This window comes from Octodon degus, unplaced genomic scaffold (genome assembly GCF_000260255.1).
Source record: "Octodon degus isolate 3935 unplaced genomic scaffold, OctDeg1.0 scaffold00082, whole genome shotgun sequence".
In the NCBI taxonomy this organism is placed as follows: Eukaryota; Metazoa; Chordata; class Mammalia; order Rodentia; family Octodontidae; genus Octodon; species Octodon degus.
In genome coordinates, this window is record NW_004524658.1 from 12,413,794 (window position 1) to 12,431,194 (window position 17,401).

General features: G+C 35.7%; 1 protein-coding gene across 3 annotated transcripts in view; it reads right to left on the reverse strand.

Moving 5' to 3' along the window:
• Positions 1–17,401, reverse strand: part of Prpf40a (pre-mRNA processing factor 40 homolog A) — a 57,212-nt gene that overhangs the window by 35,108 nt on the left and 4,703 nt on the right. For all 3 annotated transcript variants that reach the window (XM_023721330.1, XM_023721329.1, XM_023721328.1), the window contains exons 3-5: positions 4,841–4,921; positions 3,502–3,532; positions 1,677–1,693 (exon numbers count right to left, since the gene is read on the reverse strand). In XM_023721330.1, the coding sequence (XP_023577098.1) occupies positions 1,677–1,693; positions 3,502–3,532; positions 4,841–4,921 (129 nt within the window). The remainder of the gene's footprint in view (positions 1–1,676; positions 1,694–3,501; positions 3,533–4,840; positions 4,922–17,401) is intronic.

Genomic DNA, 17,401 nt, shown 5'->3' on the forward strand with positions numbered 1-17,401 from the left:
CATTTTCTTTGATTGCTCTTGAGAGTAAAAAACTAAAATCCCTAAGGCTAATACTAACAAGAATAAAATAGCTATCTTTAGTGGGGGTCTAAAGCTTAACACTGTTTTTCCCTAAAACATGGAAAACAAACATGTTTAAAAGAATACTGCACGTAGAAGCATTTGTAAAAGGTACAAGACTACCTTAAAAAAAAACGTCTGGACTGAACATGTAGAACCATTTTAAAATTATTATTCCCTAATCTACATATTAGAAAACTAATTATATAGCAATTATGCTACATTAGGTATGTTATGATTTGTGCCTAGCTGTCCCCCTAAAAGCCTCATGCAGTCATGGGATGGCTTCCTGAGTTTGTGAATGATTACTGTGAGTGTGGATGTTACACCTGCCCTGGGGCAGGTAATCTGTACTACAAGAAGGGGAGAGAGGCTAGTTAGCTGCCTGAGCTGCTGACACTGCCCTTTTTCCCACCACCATGAACAGTTGCTCTCAACCATGTGCTGCTCTGCCTTGGAGCCAGCTGAGTATGAACTGAAACCTCCAGCAACTGTGAGTTAAATAAACTTTTTCTTCCTTCATTTTGAGTGTGAGGTATTTGTTCCAGCAACAAGAGAAAAGTAACTGAGACAAAGTAATCTAGAGATGATTTAAGATACATTTAAGAGTATGTGTAAGTTGTATGCAAAATACTATATAGCATTTTATATAAGGGACTTTCACATCAAGATTTTAATATCCATTGGGGGTCCTAGAACCAATCTCCCAAAGATACAGAAGGGCGACAGTACTAGAAAGTCCCATTGGATTTACAGTTATGAACAAAGGTAAATAACTTTTTCTTTTTTTTTTTTAAATAACTTTTTCTTTAAAAATACCTTACGTGATACTTAAAAATTACAAGATTAATAGTTTATTGTGTATCTACGTGCACTGTTTTTTCTAATTCAAAGGCCTAGAAAAAAATCCTTCTAATTCAAAGGAGGGATTCATACAATGAATTCATACAATGACACCCTATGATTACCATTTGCTATATGGTTTAAATATGATTTCTCCTCAGTAAGCATGGTCCCCTATGTGACAATGTTGGGAGGGGTGCCTTTAATAGGTAACAAAGAGGTCCTTAAGAGAATTAATGTTTTTTTCCTAGGAAGTGAGTTCTTACTCTCATGGAACTAAATTGGTACTCAAGAGTTATGCAGTGATTCCACCTTTCTTGGCTTCATCTTTTTCCCTCCCTTAACCACTTCTACACATACCATATACTGTTCTTGAAATAAATAAACTAATTAATTTGATATTCTGCAAAATAAATAAATTTGATATTCTGCAAAAATAAATAATTATTTTGATATTCTGCCTACGTAATGCCTATTTTCATACTGTGAAGTAGCCAGGTAGTCCTTACCAGATGTTTACAGATTAAAGTACTCTAATCCTGGGTCTCTAAAATTTGAACCTATAGAAACATTTTTTCTTTGTGAACAAACTGGCTCAGTATTTTGTGACAGCCACACAAACACAAAGACACAATTTCTCTTGTACAATTATTCACCTTTGGCATTTGAAACTATGGGTTAATTTGGATTATGTTTAGAATAGAAATAAAGATCACTGTAGTAGGTTAAATACAGTGAAATAGACCTATCACAAAACTTAAAACAGTACTTACTACACCAGATGCTGCACCTAAAAGACAAAAAAGATAAAATATTTACACAGTGATAAATCATGCTCTACTTTAACATTTTAATATTAATTCATATAAGTTTTTTCTCCTTGTGCTTATTAACATTGTGGCACTTTTCCACCTGAACTGTGTATTTGGTTTTCTTTGCCGGAAATGAACATGTATAGCACAAAGCACTTTCAGAACTTGCATTTTCAATCTCCAAATTCACTCAGAGCCATACTGAGAAGCACGTATCTTTAGTTTTTCTTCTTGCTATGACAGGTGCCTGTCTTTTCTAGGTCCTCTTCACTATATCCATCATAAAAACACAATAATGCCTCTGATCTCTCTAATCCTATGCAACAGGTTTCTGGGAACCTCAATGTCAATTTCTACACCTGTGCTGTACAAAAACAACAGCTATTAGCTTAGACATTTTCCTGTTTAAATTAAAATTTAAAGTGAGATTAAGTAAAAAATTTAGAAAAACTGGTTCCGCAACTATATTAGCCACATTTCAAATACTCAATAATATGCAGAAAATTCCCATCACTGCACAAAGTTCTATTAAATGGGGTTATTCTATACTACTGCAGAAAACCCTTTTAGATATAAGGGATTTTGAAACGTATTAGTAAAAATAATCTTTAACCTTAGAACTACTTAATTTAAAATTATACATAACAATTAGCAATAATCATGCCTTGGATAAACCTCACTGGCTATGATACTGTGACAGAGCTAAAACTATGTAACAAGAAAAGAAAGATAATAAAGTAAAACAAAGAACACTGAAGAAACCCTGTTGCAGATATCCATAGTACAACCAAACAATTGTGCAAGTAATTAAAAATATGTTTTAATGTACTTTTTCAGGATTACTTAGGTAATACTACTTAGGATCTAGATATATAAAAAAGATTTAAGCTGGAGAAACAGACCAGCAGCATAAGTACATGACTGGCATGCACAAAGTCTTGAGTTTGACACCTGGTACTGCAAATATAAATAAATAAATAAACTAATTAATTTGATATTTTGGAACATCCTTTCAGTGTAGATGAAATCTGTGAACTATCTTAAAAAGATCCATTTGTAGAAAAGCACACATGCATCTTACTTCAACCAGTAAGTAACATTTAAAACAAGTTTTGACAGGCATGGTTTAAGTTCAGGAGTTAACATTTTAATTTATATGGGAAACTTCTTATTCATGAATAACTGAAGCACTGCTATTATATATAAAAGTCTCACTAGTCAAAATGACTAGATATTGATCACAAGAAAAACAAAAATCCACAAGGCTTACACATTCCCTAACTACAAGGGTCATGAGATAACATAAAATAACAATGAAGATCAGCAGGCTCAGAAGAAAGAATCAGGAGCTCAAGGCACTCCCCGACTCCCATGTCTGCTGAGTAAGATACAGAAGCCGACTTCATTCATTCAGATATTTTCTGAGCACCTACTATATCGATAAACATATACCATGTCGATGTTAAAATACTGAAATCCAAATAATCTGATATTTCAACATAACTTGCCTTTTTAAAAGTAAAATCTAGACTTTACTAGAGGTATGCAATAATTACAAAATTTAAAACCATTCTGGCATTCAAAAACTCTTTACACAATAAATTTGGTTCAGAACCTGCTTAAATCTTAAGAATTCAACTATAAATGCTTATTCCTGTTTCCTACTGAAGAAAAAAAAAAAAGACATGAGGAGCTGATCATAAAATCCAAAAAACACTGCTTTTATCCCTCATTACAATATAGCTATATCTCTCCAAATGAAATCTATCAAAATAGTTATACATACCTGCTGCTGCATCCATACTATTTACTCCTGGCTGTAAGAAGAAAGATGAAATTGTTATCTCATTTTAACTACATTCTTACATTTTTTTCTTTTCTCGCTATTTTTTTTTTTTTTTTTTTTTTTTTTTTATTTTTGGTACCAGGGATCCAGCTCAGGACCTTGTACTTGCCAGGCAGGAACTTATGCCTCTGAGCTATCTCCCTGCTCCTGTGTATTACTAACAAAACATAGAAAATCAGTCCCTTCCTTCTGCATACAATGCTCAAGCTACTGATTCAAAAACTCTTTCAAAGTTTTAGTTCACTCTCTGAGCTTGCCATAAATTGTAAAAGATCAGCAACCTGGGGTTAGTTAAGTACTCTGACTCATTACGTGGACATCAGATATGCACAGATCCATGAGATTTTTATTCAGAATTCTGAAACCCACAAAGCTCTGCACATCAAGTTTTGTATGGCAACAAAGCTCATTATTGTAGCAAAACCTGTCATGAATGAAATCAAACTATAACATTTTATCTTACCTCAGAGTGAATATCTGCAAATTTTACTACAGAATTAAGGATATTTTTATATTTATATTATATTTAAGAATACAATTTCTGGGCCGGGGAGATGGCTCAGTGGAATAAGCGCTTCCCTGTCAAGCGCAAGGGTCTGAGTTCAATCCCTGGTTTCGCAAAAAAAAAAAAATACAATTTCTAAATATTGTTAGAAATTGCAATGCACTGTTTCAGGTCCCAGAAGAAATTTTTATATAATATATAATATTGCAAATGTTACTTTCCAGCATTTGAATTTTAATATATATGGTCTTAAGGGTTTTGTATAAAACATTGCAAAATCACCCTAGAAAATGTCATACCCATTCAATACCACCACCAGGTTATCAGGAAATAAAGAAATTAAACTAATTTGAAGATTGTATTAATTTGTATAATATATGGTACTAACAATATACTGCTACCTAATTGGGGCAGTAAGTCTATTCAAATAGTTTCTAAGTAATTTGCCACAGCTGAGATCTAAATGAAATTTGGATGGCAAATCAAATCCTTTGATTTTTAAATCTAGTATTAAACTGCATTTGTCAATTTTTAAGTAGCACTCATTAAAGTAAACATTTACTCTTCAATACTGGGGAAAATGTAAAAACTAATCATTTTAATTTACACAAACTAAAACCAAAAAGCCCAGTGTTAAATCCCATACTGCATTACAATTCTCCAGAGCCATTTATAAGGCTAACATGATTGTTATAAAGTTCACATATCACTATATAGATAAACGTAATCAACCGAAAAAAAAATCATAGAAAATGGCTGTTTTCACAAGATTACCGGTAAGGCAGGTTGCATGGAAGCCTGAGACATATGAGACATCATCATTCCAGGCATTACTGAGGACATCATTCCAGGCATCTAAAACAGAAGTAAAAAAAGGTTACTATTTAAGACCAGAACATTTACTGTGACTTTTAATATTGTATATTTTACTTAAATCCATTGAAACTATATCATATGGATAGTATTCTTAGTAAGTGCTTGTTGAATGAAGTACTCCATCAATGATTTAATGCTCATGCTATATATTTATAGAGAAAATTACTCTTAAGTAAATATAAAAAGTACAAACTATTATGTTATGCTTAGCCTAAACAAGAATAATTTCATTTTAGTTTTAAGTGAACATCCAGGTTTTTCTCCATGTTTAGAGGAAAAAAATCTACAAGTTTTTCAAAAATTTTTCCTTTGCATTTTATTACCTATATTGAATAAAATGTATGAATAATCTGGTTCTTTTTAATCTTAGATCAAAAGTGCTTAAAATGTAAACAGGTGACTTAAAAATACTAAGAAAACAAACTTGTTAATAATAAGTCTCTTATACAGGAAACTTACAGCACAGAACACACATAAACTCCTAAAGATACAATGGGACCTTAGTTCATGAAATCTGTTCCCAAATTTTGGAAAAGGTCTTTGTGCAGGGAAAGATGTTTGGTTGTATTTGTCTCTGGATATAACAGTTTGCAACAAAAAAACAAATTTTGCCAAATACTTTTATTTGTGAACCAAATCATACCCAAACAAAGCATTTGTGAACGAAGGCATTACTGTATTTTAGAGTTCAATCTAGTTTACAAATGACTACCATTCAAATCTACAAATTAACTTTCTCTACGTTAAGAATTAAAGTCATGAAAATGAGTACAGGTTCTAAAGGATACAACCTAATGCTTAATTTTTTTTTTTGCTGTTTTTTTTGGGGGGCAGAACCAGGGATTGAACTCAGGCCCTTGCCACTTACTCTACTGAGCTATGTCCCTGGCCCTCCTAATGTTTAATGACATTAGCTTAATTCCACGTTATAACTTTGACTTTTTAAAAAAAAGTTTAATCATTTATTTATTTATTTGGTACAGGGTCTTGCTACACAGCTTAGACTCCTAGTGATTCTCCTGTCTCAGCCTCCCCAGTGCTGGGATTACAGGTGTGCACGACCACACCTGGTTTCAGTGACAAGGAATGCAGAACCAGGGATCAAATCTGGGTCCTTGCGATTGCCAGGCAGGTGCTTAGACTGCTGAGCTGTCTCCCCAGCCAATTTGGACTTTAATATGAACACAAAAGGACCTAAGGAAACCCGGAAGGGGACAAAAATTACCCATAATCACAAAAGGTATTAGAACAAGGCAACTAGTTATTCAAGTTTCACATTAAAACTAAACATTAAGCACCTATTTGATAGAATTTATGACACCACCCCACCCAAGAAACGCATACTAGTAAATTTAGCACTTATGACATAGGATTTAGCACTGACAAGCTTCCCAAGGACTAGAGAGGGCCTGGGGAGATAGTTCAGTAGAATAAGCACTTGTGTGGCAAGCTCCGGGTCCTGAGTTCAATCCCCAGTACCACAAAACCAACCAAACAAACCAAAAACTGACTGACTAGAGAAATAATATATACCTGGGGTGGGGGTTGGCGGTTGGTGAATACATCAAATGAGGAAGAATCAGGCCTGCTCCTAGCCCAGCGATGGCAAACCTTTGACAGCTTTCAATGACATTGACAGCCAGCTGCGGCACAAATGTCACAGGTTCGCCATCATTAGCCCATTTATCGCCCAAACAAATAAATTCTCATAATTATGCACGTGACTAATGCAAAGTAAAAGGAATCTGGGTTAGTTAAATGGGGAAAGCAATACAGAAGCATGTTGGGCAGCAGAGACAACAGAAATCACCTAATTCACAGTGCTTTCCATTTAAAATCAAAAGTACCATTTCCAAAAGTAGAATTCTAAGCTAAATCAGAGCTTTAAAATCTAAGGGGGAAAAAAAAAAAAAAAAGAAGAGTAATTTTCCTCCAAAGAATGAAAAGACATTTGAAACAGGGTAAAAAAAAAATAAAATAAAATAAAAACAAAGCAACCCTCCATGATGCAACATGGTAGCAGTACAATGAACAGAAGAATGTAAATTCTAGTGGAAACTTATAAAAGATCAAATTTCATTTTAAAAAACCAAGCCAAGGGCTGGGGAAATAGCTCAGTGGTCTAAATGCGCTCCCCTCCCACCCCCCGCAAGTGCAAGGTCCCTAGTTTAATCCCTGGTTCCACATGTGCTGGACCATGCCAGCCCCAAAACCAGGCATAGTGGCGCAGCCTGTAATCCCAGTGCTGTGGAGGCTGAGGCAGGAGGATCACTACGTGCCTGAACTGCAGTAATGATGTACTACTGAATAGTCTAAAAGCAAACAGTTCATTGATACAACGTTTAATTAAAAATGTGATGTTACAAAAACTTCAACATACAAAATATATCTCATGTAAAAATTACACAAATAAAAGACAAATTTAGATTGTCTATAGAGGTCACAGAAAGTGGTTTTCCAAAATCTGAAAAATTTACTTGGTGAACTGCTGTAATGATCCCTTTTATTAATTTTAGCATACACAAAACATAGATGTACACTTACAATCGTTTTCTTTAAAGTGGAAGTCTCTCAGAGGACTTCTGTTGACTTATACCAGTCACCTGACAAATGCAACAGCAACAATCTAACATCCTTAAGATTCTGAAAGTTACCTATTATTTCAACATCACAGTATCAGTGGGAATCAAAAAAAAAAAAAAAAAAGGGGGGGGTCGGGGAGATGGCTCAGTGGAATAAGTGCTTCCCTGGCAAGTGCAAGGGAAGTTCAATCCCCAGTTCCACCAAAAAAACAAAACAAAACAAAACAAAACAAAAAAGTATCAGTGGGAATCTAGGTTATAAGCTCACAGTAAGAACTGGCTTATAGTTTAAATCCTCTTCTTCCCGATAACCAAAGTTGGTGTACTCAAATTACTTTTTGTCCTTGTTTGCTTGGTAGGCATACCTTCTTGTTTCACATGGAGAGTACAGCCTTTAGATATTTCAGCATTTGCTGTAGACTTAAGACTTCCTATTTAGGTTTCCTTCTCCCTCAAGGGCACATAAAATAATAGTACATCAGCACTGATAATAGCTTAAACGTTAACAAAAACATCATATGGGTTCAAAATTAGTAAATGGAAGCATTTTTTTTAAATTTAGGTTTATTAAAATACATATATACATATATGTACGCATGTATACACACACATATATTTTACTAGCCCCTTCCTTTTCCATCTCTAGCTATCTTTCCCATTTACAAAGCATCTATCACCCCTATTTCATATTATTCACCTTCTATTTGAGAACCCATCTGGTATTTGTGCTTGTGTCTGATTTTGTAACTTTAGGAATAACAGCACTCATAAGGCTACAATACAAAGTGGTAGTTTACAGCCTAATGTGAACCATGCTATAAAACTCAAAACACATATTGCTTTATAAATTTCCATTTAAACTATTTTGACAAAAGTAAAATCCTATAAAATTAGAGGCTCATAAACATTCTACATATGCTATGCAAAATAATGTCCATGTATATTTCTATTTCCTGGTCATAAAGCTAATTATCAAGATTTTTTTCAGAGGACTCACAAGGAAAACAAATGAGCAAAATCTAGTGGGTGCCACATAACTAGTTCAGTCACTAGCATCCAAGAAAGTCATAAATGCGTATGTTTCATTCATCACTCGACAGCAATAAAAACAGTATCAATGCTATAACAGCAGTAAGTTGTACAAAACATAAACTGTCAAGTTTATTATATGCACAGAAAACAAACATGAAGGTCTTCATAATTTATCTTATTTACTAAAGTATTTCTTACTCAATAGAAATCATTCAACAACCCAACCTGTTCTTTTATTTCCTTCACAGAGAATCATCTGAAAAACTACTGTCTTAAATTTGGATTTTTAAAAACCACTGTTGGTGAAAGCATGTAGATGCAAGTTACTTAGTATTTCATTCTTGTCTCTTTACTTGGCTCCTTTTAAATGTTAAGTCAAATTTTACAAGGTACTTATATAGCCTAAGAGAGGTTATAAAGCAGCCTAAAAACAACTTTCTTATATACCACTAAACCTGAGTAAATGTAAAGTGCAAAAAATTATAATTAAGCACAAAACACAATCTATGAATGGAATTAAACAAACATTCACTCCTGAAGTGGGAAACCCATTTAACCTTATTTTCTCTTTATCTAGGGTAATATAAATTCAACTTTAGATTAAGAAACACTTAGATCAGAAGGTAGATGGTTTCTGCACAAACTGTCATGTGCATGGCACACACCCAGGCCACCCTGGGCTACAATGCAAGACACTACCTCAAGAAATAAAGTCATTGTGTGGAACAGAACTGTCAGTTACTTTTTGCTAGTTGCTGGGACAAAATACCCAACACCCAAAATTAAAGAAGGAAAGGATTACTTGGCTCACAGTTTATGCAGGTTTCAGTCTATACTTGGCTGGCTCCCAGTGGCACCTGGCAGAGACTTCAAGCCCACCTCTCTCCCCTCCTCATATTAAACAAGCTACCCTGGCAATGTCCATTCCCTCCTCTTGCACAAGATGAGGATGTTTACAAACTAAGAATTCTGGCTCTCTGCTGAATCACTTAATTAAACTTTTAAACTTCTCAGATTGACACAACGTATCAATCAGTACAATCCACCCCTTGTCAACTTGGCAACCAGACATTTCATTAAACCAGTTTCTAGGTACCTAGACATGCTTATTAACATTTTACAACTTGAACATTGTATTACACTATAACCATGACATTTTGCCCAGGACAGGTTCCCAAAGACGCATGCACATCTCTTTAGGCAAAAGGCATTTTAATCCATCTGTACGAGTTGCCAAAGTTCTACCAGTTTCAGCATTGTTGAAAAGTTTAAGTTCCAAATCTCCTCCAAGATCTAAGGCAAACTCAGCTGTAAGCCCCTGTACAAATGAAAAGTTAAACACTTCCAACATTCAGTGGGATATCTCTATATCTCTATCTCTATCTCTATATCTCTCCATTCCGAAAGATGTAAACAAGGGGATACAAAACATTGGGACCAAAGCAAGTCCAAAATCCAAAAGGACAAACATTAAGTCTGTAGTTCTATGTGGAACATCCAAAGAAATCTAGAGTTGTGAGTTGTAAAAGCCTTACATGGTTCCACCCCTACTGCATTTTCTGCTGGTAGCTCCCATGGCTTTTTTCTGGGGCTTGCTTTGCTCCCTCCGTGCAGTTTTCTCAGACAGTCCATGTTCCTGGCTTTTCCAAACTTCTGGGGTTTCCACTAAATAGGCTTCTCACTCACAGTTTTATACACTGCCATGTCAGGAGCACACTGCCTGGCCTTCCAGGCCTTCTAAAATCTAGGTGGAAGCCTTAACCTCAGAACTGCTGCATTATGAATGTGCCTAAAACCAATACCATGTGGGTGATGCCAAGGTCTGCTGCCAGCTCGAGCAGTAGCCAGGCTGTTTCTCTCTTGGCTATAGGAGTCAAGTACCTGGATACCTGACCCTGATTCCCAGGAACAAATTCTTTATGCTGCCGCCATTCTGGAATCTGGTGTGGCTGCTGCCTCCATTTTGGAACTTGGGGCTTACAGCTTTTCCTTGAGCAAAGTCCCTCACCCTTGCAATTCTGAGGCTACAAAGTCTGAGAACCTGCCACCTCCTGTGATGCCCTCAGAACATCTTTTGTATTCTCCTGTTCCACCTGAGCAATGGAAATCTCTATCTTTGCTGTCCACAGACTTCCTGGCACTTCCATCTTGGCCAAATTCATGACATTTAAAAATCATCCTGCTGGGTTCTTTGCTCTTGACTCAACACATATCTGACTAAAATCCAAGAACAGCCATGCCACTGCCTCAACATTCAACTGCACTGAGATTTCTTTTGTAAGATTAGTCCACTGTGCTTAATCTCAATCTCAGGCAAAGTCTCTGGACAGGAGCAAAATGCAGACAAACTTTCTGCAAATCCATAACACAAATCATCTGCAGTCTATTTTCCCCAGCAGAAATTTTTCCAGCCTGGTCTTTACAGGCTAGCATTTCTAGCATTCTGTTCCTCTAAGCTCTGACTAGAATCTCCCATACAGAAGAGCTGAAGGCAGTCCAACTCTTCCCTAGTAGGTGACATCTCCAAAACTTATCTCTTCCCATAAGCCATTCCCAAAGGCTCTGAAATGGCACAGTTAGGTAGTTACAGCAACGTTCCTACTTCTCTGATACCAAATTCTGTCTCAGTTACTTTTTACTAGTTGTTGGGACAAAATACCCAACACCCAAAATTAAGGAAGGAAATGTTTGGGCTGGGGAGATAGCTCAGCAGAATAAGTGCTTGACTGGCAAGCAGAAGGTCCTGAGTTCAATCCCCTGTACCGCAAAAAAAAAAAAAAAAAAAAAAAAAAAAAAACCCTCGGCTGGCTCCCAGGCCAAGTGGCACCTGTCAGAGATCAGCAGTTCATGGCAGCAGAAAACAGGAAAGAACAAAGGAAAAGGCAGCTGCTGTGGATTCAAGCCAGCCTCTCTCCCCTCCTATTAAACAAGCTAACTTGGGGCTGTGGGTATACAATCCACACACAATCTCCATGCCCTCCTCTTGCACAGGATGAGGACGTTTACAAACTAAGAATCCTGGCTCTCTGCTGAGTCACTTAGCTAAACTTCTAAACTTCTCAAGTTGACACAATGTATCAACCAGTACAAGAACTTTGTCATTTTATGAGACAACTGCTAGTATTATGTAGCAATATGGCAGGACATTTAGAGAAAACAAGGTAGGTGTACATAGGATTTAATACTATCTGTAGTTTCAGGCATTTACTGGGACTGGTGGAAGTTACTTCCCTAGATAAGGGAAGGCTATATAGGTACTCCTTCAAGATCTAAGGAAACTAACTTAATTAAGTGCATAATTCTTTAGCATCATATAGAAGCAGCACAATGTAACAAAATTGAGTACATTCTTTGCTCACACTGTCAATCTGAGCACTTACCAGGTAGGTAATCTTGAGCTAATTTGACTTTGACCTCTCTGGTCTTAACCTTCAAATTTTTTTATCAATGGCAATAGTAGTACACACTGACAGTATTATGTAGAGAATCAAATGGCAGAATAAAGCCATCAGACAAAGTTCAATAAGCAATGTGATAACTATAGTTGTTCTTTACTGTTCCATGAGACTTGGAGACTTGGTTCCATGACCCCACAGAATACCAAAACCCACAGTAGTTCAAGTCTCTTATAAAACAGAGGGGTATTTTCATATAACCTATGCATATCCTTCAGAAGACTTTACAGTATCTCTAGATTACTTGATACAACATAAATACTTATATTGTATTGTTTAGGAGCTGATAAAAATACGTCTTTTACAGATGCCACCTGCTTTTCTTAAATATTTTTGATAGATGGTTGCCTAAATCTCTAGATTCAGAACCTGAAGATATGTGAAGGACCAGCTGTATTTTACTATCACTGCTCTTTTTCAGTTTATAATGAAAGCATCTTCTATCTTGCCTATTTTCTCATTATTTATAACCCAGGCGTTTCTCTTCTTTAAAGGCATCTAGTAAATATAGTATCACCATCAATAGAAATCAACACATGTAATAAGTCAATCCCAGGCTGGCAAGATAGCTCTGAAGACTAAGTGCCTGCTTTGGCAAGCACAGGGACCCGGGTTGTATTCCCAGTCCCGCTTGATGTGCCGGTCCTGCCCCCAAGGTGCACTGAGCTGGAGACCAAGTCCAGGAGTAGTGGCGCACACCTGTAATACCAGCACAGGGGAGGCAGAAAACAGAAGGATCACTATGAGTCTGAGTAGTGAGACCCTGTACCAAATGTATAAACCAAAGAAACGAAGTCAATCCCACAGCAAGTATCATATTCAATATTGGCTCTACAAGTCTCTATACAATTCTCCGGACTCTCCTAGTATTCATACATCCATCCTGCCAACATACATTTTAGTAAGGAGGATAAAATTTAATAGGATATGTGAATTTCTCAAGCCTATATAAACAAGGTGGCAGAATTATTTTTCTAAATAATACACAACAAAGAAACTCTGAAATAGAGCTATAAAAATGAACCACATTATTTTATTTTTTAAAAGTTCTAAACATAACTGGTACATACAAAGAGTAGTATCTCAAGTCATATATGAAAGACAATACAGTACTTACACTAAAAAAAAAAATTATCTTGGTATCCTATAAGCCATCTGATATAGGATACAAAGAAACTAAGACCATTATCATTAGTCCTTCCAACTACATTCAGTGTTATATATAGCTAACTCTTCAGGCTCTATTTCATTATGAGAAAGGGGGGTAATTTTATATATTAACTAACGGTCATGCTGTAATTAATGATGGAGGTTACTTTTTGATAAGTATATCACATGATTTTACTGCTCTAAAAATATCAGTGTATTTACGCAAACCTCATGATATACACGTCGATCATCAGATGTGACCTTTAATGCATCAAGACATGAGAGCAATGAGTATCCATACCAGTATCCTGCTGGTATGGATACTATGACAACTATTTTACAGTACACTTTTTTTTTTTTTGAGAAAGAGTATAGTCTAAAAAAGTATAACATAGTAAATTACATAAATTACAGACACAGTGCTTTATTATTACTACCAAGTATGTTCTGCACATAGTAATATGTGCTATTCAGCAACATGACTGGCAGTATAGTAGGTTTTTTTTTTTAATATTTATTATTTATTTTTATTTATTACATTTATTTATTGTGTGTGTGTGGCCAACTCAGCCCACCAGGGGGCGGGTCTGGCTGGCATGTGGTGCTGGGGATCGAACCGCGGTCCCTGTGCTTTGCCAAGCTTGTTTCAAATAGGTGCTTTAGACCACTAAGCCATCTCTCCAGCCCCAGTAGGTTTGTTTATACTAGCATCATTACAAACACAATGCTTTGTGCTAGACGATAGCATAGCTAATGGTATTAGGCCAAAGGAATTTTTCAACTATAACCTTGTCTGACTTTCTGTAGAACATACAGTCTTGTGTTGTTGAGCTCAGTACCATTATGTGGACATGACTGTTCCTAAACAAATTGAGGTGAGATAGTCTACATAGGCTATAATAGCACATTACTGCTCCTAGAATATAAACCTACACTGTTACTGTACTGAATACTGTAGGCAAGTGTAACAGTAAGTTCTTACATAACTCACCATGGAAAAGGTACAATAAAAATATCTAAATCACTGAATTTTTTTCAGCTCTACTACAATATTTCTTTAATTTATGCATTTGGTACAGGGTCTCACTAAGCAGTTTATATGCAGCCTGAACTCAATGATCTGCCTGTTTCACCCTCCCCAGCACTGGGATTACAGGCACATGCTATCACGTCTGGTTTCAGCTCGCACGAGAACAGGCCCAGGGCAATACCAGTACTGAAGCCAGGTTCTTGTGCTTGCCAGGCATGTGCTCAGACTGCTCAGCTATCTCACCGGCTCTCCACTACAATCTTACAGGACCACCGTCATACATGTAGACCATCAATGATTCAAACATCATTATGCATCACTGTGTATGTATATAATATGTAATTACTTGGAAATTTCTGGAAAATGGTATTTCTTAGAAGTAACAACTTTTCTTGATAACACAGCAAGGTTAATCTGAATTTCAAGACCTAATGAGTATGATTCCATCTTAAATTATAGTAAGAATGTTCCTTTTTTTACTCCTTCAAAATTAAAGTCTAAAATAATGAAAGCCTTAAGAGAAACAGGAAGCACATACAGTAAGATTCACATCCACTGGCTTTTCAAATGCTCCTAAGCATCCTGTCAGACATACCAACAGAAGGAAGACGAAACATTGTTCACAGACAGGTATCTCAGAAATTACTAAGTTTCTGGAGAGCAAGGTGAACATCATTCATCTTTACAATGGCACCACATTTAAAAGACCTAAATACCCAGAACTGTGAAGGTATAGAAAAGAAAATCATTATCACATATAAACCTTCACAAGTTAGACCTATTTCTCTACATTAAAAACAACATAACCCTAGTACACAGATATGGGCTATAACTGTATACCAAATCTTTCTACCTATTGATAATACTACATTGTGACTCAAAGTCATGTCATCAACAAACAAACCCAATTGAAAATCAACAGGCTAGCTTGTTGACATTTCTCTTTTTGATCCCACATTTAAAGAATGCATGTTTGTGTTAATAGTAACTTGTTACAATGTAGCCTTAACCTACAAAGCAAATTAAGCTGATAAATGGCCTTAATTAAAAAACTGTTCACAAAATTCTAATTCCAAGCATGTGCTAGACAAAGTAAAAAAACAACAACAACACATGTACAGGGAGACTGGGGAGAAAGATGGAAAGAGATAATCAGGACAAGAATCTTGATTAAAAGCTTAAAAGGCTTCTGAAAGACTGGACTTGGTGAATCTCAAAATAAGGGAGATATAGTTCCTTTTTCTTTTATCTAAGTACTTCCCACACTTATAAACATTAGAGTTTTTAAATAAATAAATTCATATTACTATTAAGTGAATTGCTAATCATAAGAAAATAAATGTATAGTCTGTTAGTAAAAATCTGTTAAATCCTAATCCCCTAGTCTAAAAGTTATACACATTAGTGTTAGCTTAATGTGTTTTTTAGGTTTTTTTTTTTTTTTTTTTTTTTTTTTTTTTTTTTTGGTGCTGGGAATAGAACTGAGGACCTTGTACTTGCCAGGCAAGCACTATGCCGCTGAGCTGTATATAGAATTACGTAGATTCAGTAGTAGTGAGCTGATAACTTTTTAAGTTTCTTTTTAGCCGGGTGTGGTGACACACACAATCTCAGTGCTCTGAGGCTGGGGTAAGAGAATCATTGTTTAAAGATAGCCTGGGCTAAATACTGAGTTGAAGATCTGCCTGAACTAGACAGCAATCATCTGTTTTAGAAAACAAAACAAAAAAGAATTTATTTTTACACTGACTAACGTCTATCTCAAAGGTATAGATTCTGTTGCCTACACAAAATAAGCCTCTGGAAGTCCTATATCCACAAATATCATCTATTTTATGGAAAACTGCATAGTAAAACAAATCTCTACAGAGAAACTTGATAATCATCAATGACACCACAGATAGAACAAAAATACCCATTTCTTTTTGTTTCATTTTTGTTAAATGAAAAGGCAACAGTAAAGGGGTAGACTGAAGTGACAGAACAACCCAAGGTCATAAGCAAATGCAGGAAATAAACGCAACAATGACTAACTTCCTGGCTTGTATTGTGGGGAAAAGTATCTTGTATTCCTTTCATTCATTCAACAAGTATTTTACTGAGCACCCATGATGTGCTAAGGACAGCTCAGCATTGATAGGTTTTTAAAAATAGTAGAAAACATTGTATCTGTCCTCTAAGAATCCACAATCTGTTACTTGTAGGTAAATCAGCAAATGAAAACCACACAAAAAGAAATGCAAGTCAACAACTAAGTGCCAGGACAAATAAAATAGTCTGTTGATAGTTATTTGTAAGTTATATCTAAAAACCTCATTGAGAATGTTAGAACTTGAAACAAAATTTAGGTAAGCAAAGGAAACTTCATGGTGAATTGAGGACAGGAGGCAAGAAAAATACTGTAAGTTTAGTCATGAACTAAACTAATTGACTCAATTAAGATACGAAAAGACCAGTTTTGATTCAAATTAGAAGTGTCAAGACATCAACAACTGAAATGTGCTTTCATGTTTACTGTAAAAGATCCTTGAACGTTATACTGAAGAATGGAGATACTACACCATATGTATAGAAAAATATCAGCTATTCTTGGGCAAGGAATCCCATGCTGACATCCAGAGTTTTGGAGAGGGGGCAGTCTTCAAAGAAGAAAATCTGTTCAAAAATTGAGTACCCTAGTCATGGAAGTATGACAATCTGGGCTCATATAGTAGCAAGAATACAAATAAAATAAGATCTGTTAGAGCTTGCCTTACTTAATATTAAAACAAAAAATCCAACTTACTTGTAAAACACAAACATTCACTTATTAACTTATTGAATGATGAACCAAAGGCGAGTGACTATTAAACAATCACAACTAGTGAGGCATTACAAAAACTTTTTTTTTTTTGGTAATGGAGAATGAACCTATGAATCTTTAAACTGAGCTATATACCAAGCCATTTTTAAAATTTTGAAACAGGGTCTCCCTAAGCCACTACTTGCCCAGGATGGCCTCCAACTTGTGATTTTCTTACACTGGATTCCCAAAGCGCTGGAATTTATAGGTATGAGACACCATACCTACCTAGCCAAAATTTCCTGTTTCTATTTTTACTTCCGTATCAACCCATAAGATTGTATAACCTCTATTCTCAAATTATATGGATTGAATCATAGGGCATTAGGGTCTGAAAAGGATCTTACAGTCTAGTGGTGATGAATCTAC